The 3,401-nt window shown below is 46.0% G+C and overlaps 1 protein-coding gene across 1 annotated transcript; it reads left to right on the forward strand.

Annotated features, from left to right (window-relative positions):
* The first annotated feature begins 877 nt into the window (after positions 1–877).
* On the forward strand, positions 878–3,337 carry LOC101852904 (galactose-3-O-sulfotransferase 2). Its single transcript, XM_005092799.3, has one exon. It carries the CDS (start codon positions 1,864–1,866, stop codon positions 3,226–3,228), a length of 1,365 nt encoding a protein of 454 aa, XP_005092856.1. The 5' UTR covers positions 878–1,863; the 3' UTR covers positions 3,229–3,337.
* Positions 3,338–3,401: the final 64 nt, after the last annotated feature.

The raw sequence follows: 3,401 nt of genomic DNA on the forward strand, positions 1-3,401 counted from the left end.
GGGGGGGGGGGTTATTGTGGACCATAGCAGCCCAACCTAGTCTGGTACAACACTCCTCAAAATCCGGAGATATAGTATGACCCCCATAGTATCCGCGTGACCTGTTCAGCTAGTTTTAATTGTCCTCTTAAACGGACGTTCACATAACATGTCGCTACCTCAGAATTACCAAGTTCTATCTTATATTTTTGGCCGTTTTGGGTTACTAAGACCATGAGGACAGAAACCAAATTTGAATGTCATATCTGCTCTATCAAAATCGTAAGATTATTCGAAGTCATTATTATAATATTCAAAGAATTGCATTCGAAAAAGCTTGACATGTGAAACTCAAACATTTTTACGCAAAATTTCTTAAAATTAGGTTCCAGGCAGATAGAACTTTGTAATTCTAAGGTAGCGACGATGTTGCAGACAGAAGTTGAATAAAATTATGTGCGTGATATTCCAGGGTGCCGCTGGCAGGTACTTCTTTTTTTTTTCATTCTCTTGTTTCTGTTCGTCGGTCTAGCCTTTTACCAAATTAAATAGCCGTTATCTTGTCGATGTGCTTCTCTTTTCGCCAACTCAATCCAACTAAAACTCCCGTGTTCCCTCTTTTTATAACGTAATTGTGATAAAATGACGTGAAATACAACAAAGTCCTGTACTCAAAACCAGGAATCGCTCGTGAAACAGGCCAGGCCAAATTGTAGAAAAGAGGCGTCCAACATAACCGGAAGCCTAAAAAACAAAACCCACCTCGTTGGTAGGTTTAACCAACTGCGTGTTTAGAGCGGCAAACATTACCAGAGACCAGTTTGAAACCCAAACGAATTACCTCCCGTGGACATAGCCAGCCAAACCGAACCGCGGTTTTTACTTCTCCTGTTTTGCGTTGAGGTGGTGGTGGCAATCGATTGTTGGACAAGTCGACGGTGCACAGATATCACTGCCACAACCACCAACTGGTTTGGTTTCCTTCCTCCCCACCTCGTGTCTCGGCCTGCCCCCGCGCTCCTTCTGTGTGGCGCTTAAAGCGGCAGTTCTTGTTATGGCGGCGGATTATTTTCGTCGCCGTCGTCGCGGCCCGCGTCCTGTGTTTTTCCTCCAACGTGGATGAACTGTACCGGGTCATTCTGATCACATTCAGAGGGGTCTCCGCTTCGCTGCAGCCCGGTAGTCAATTGTAGTTGCGCCCGCGGGTTTCACTGTACTTTGGATTACATTTGGGCAATATCGGGTACACTACGTTCTACACGGCCTCGGTCGTATCAAGTCTGTACCAGAGAGCTTTACGATAGTATACAGACTCGTCGAGAGCTTATTGGTGTGTTGAAATTCGCGAGATGGCTTTGGGATCTGTGCTGTTGACGGTGAAACCAACGGTGTTCTTCTTTATAGGGTGTACTTTGGATGTGTCTTCAACTGAGCAAGTTTTGTGAGGTCGTGTTGGCAGGATGTGTCGGAAATGGTAGTGATTTTTCGTCATGGTTCTTTACGATCACCTGTGCTTTTAAAGTTGCCTTTTGGGGTAAATAACTGTTGATGGTTGTTGTTTCAACAAATCTTAGAAGCTGCAAGAAATGGTCAAAAGGACCGATCATATCAGTTGAACTTGATATTATTATTATTATTATTATTACTGTATCAGCCGCTGATGTGTTACTCGGGACTAAAGTGGAATGGGCGGCTTCAACAACGCATTAACGTCTCTCCATGTATGATTTGATCGGTGTACCTTTCCGGATGCTAACGCAAAAAATCTTGCTCACCGTTTACGGAGACACGCTGATTGCTGCCATGGACGTCGGTCCAGATATTCTCTGACCCCAATCTTGTCCACACACTCAGTGATCCTTTATTGTGGCCCACAACTGGACAATGTGGTCTATCAAAAAAATACGCATCAAGATGGTGCGCCGGAAATCTGACCTGCTTTTGATATTTCTCTTCTCTTTCTTCCTGGTGTACATGATGTTGCTGGTATACGTCACATTCCTGCAACCCAATCCAGCATACGAACAAGCACACATGTCGGCCTACATGCTGGACTTGGACGGAGAGAGCCTGTACGAGCTGGACTCATCCGGACATCCTCACCGACAGAAAAACGGTGCACGTCACGCCCACAAGTGTAAGGAGAAGCAAAACTTTGTGTTCATCAAAGGTATGAAATGCGCTACGACGACACTTCTCGGTGTCTTCTACCGATTCGGCTACACGCGCAATCTGTCCTTCGTGACCCCCGTCCACTGGAAGATGCACCTCAACTGGCCATACCCCATGACGCCCAGGGACTATCGCCCGTCTCGAAGGGGCTACAACATTCTCACCGATCACGCCATATACTCAGAGCGCGAAATGGCCGCGATCATGCCCAAAAACAGCGTTTACATCAGCATTGTCAGGCACCCATTTGAGCAACTGAAGTCGATATTCCAGTATTTCAAGGTCCACAAAGTTGCAGGGGTCCCAAGCAAAGTGGAGAACCCTGTGGTGGAGTACCTGTCCAATCTCCAGCACTACGAATCGTTCTACCAGCGTCATAACGCTCCTAACCGTTGGTGTGTCCCCGATGGTTTCTCCATTACCAAGAACTTAATGTCTCACTGCCTCGGCATTCCTCTGGGTTTTCCCGCAGGCACGAAAAACATCACATCAGATAACGACGAGATACAAAGATATCTCGTGCATTTCGACCGAAAGTTCAACCTGATACTTATCGCTGAGCATTTTTTCGAGTCGCTGATTTTACTGAGACGGCTTATGTGCTGGGAATTCTCAGACATCGTTTTCAACAGCGCGAATGTGGCGCAGTACAAATTCAAGACTATGGAAGTGCCGGACTCCATCATGGATATTCATCGCAACTGGAGCAGCGTGGATTACAAACTCTTCGAACACTTTAACGCGTCTCTGTGGAGACTGATTCACCAACAGGGCCCGGATTTCTATGACGAAGTCGAGGCGTTTAAAATTGTGCAATCTCAAATTAGCAGCTATTGTTCAAAGATTTATGACGTAAAGGACAAAAACTCTATCCCAGCATATTTAAACAAAACTGTGGTGCCATCCTCTGAGTGGACACGCCAGTTCTCGATGCTGCCCAAAGACTGTCTGCTCATGGGACCAAACCCGTACGCCACGTTACAGATTATTCAGGGAGAGAGTGACGTCCGGGATGGGGACTTGATACGTCAGCAGGACAGTGTTCCGGACAATAGAACAATGAAGGGCTCGTGTTGACCAAGCTAGTCACCTCGGCCCATTTGAAGGGATCTCACTGCACATATATATTGTGTACATGTGTGCATTTGCATGATTAATGTGTGTGTGTGTGTGTGAGAGAGAGAGAGATTCAAGATTCAAAATGATTTATTGATTTGAAAGGCCTTTGGCCCATACATCCACATATTTTA

This window comes from Aplysia californica, unplaced genomic scaffold, assembly GCF_000002075.1.
Source record: "Aplysia californica isolate F4 #8 unplaced genomic scaffold, AplCal3.0 scaffold00053, whole genome shotgun sequence".
NCBI classification, from domain to species: Eukaryota; Metazoa; Mollusca; class Gastropoda; order Aplysiida; family Aplysiidae; genus Aplysia; species Aplysia californica.

Coding starts and splice junctions, on each gene's coding strand:
- LOC101852904 (XM_005092799.3), top strand. CDS start 1,864: ATGTGGTCTATCAAAAAAATACGCATCAAGATGGTGCGCCGGAAATCT.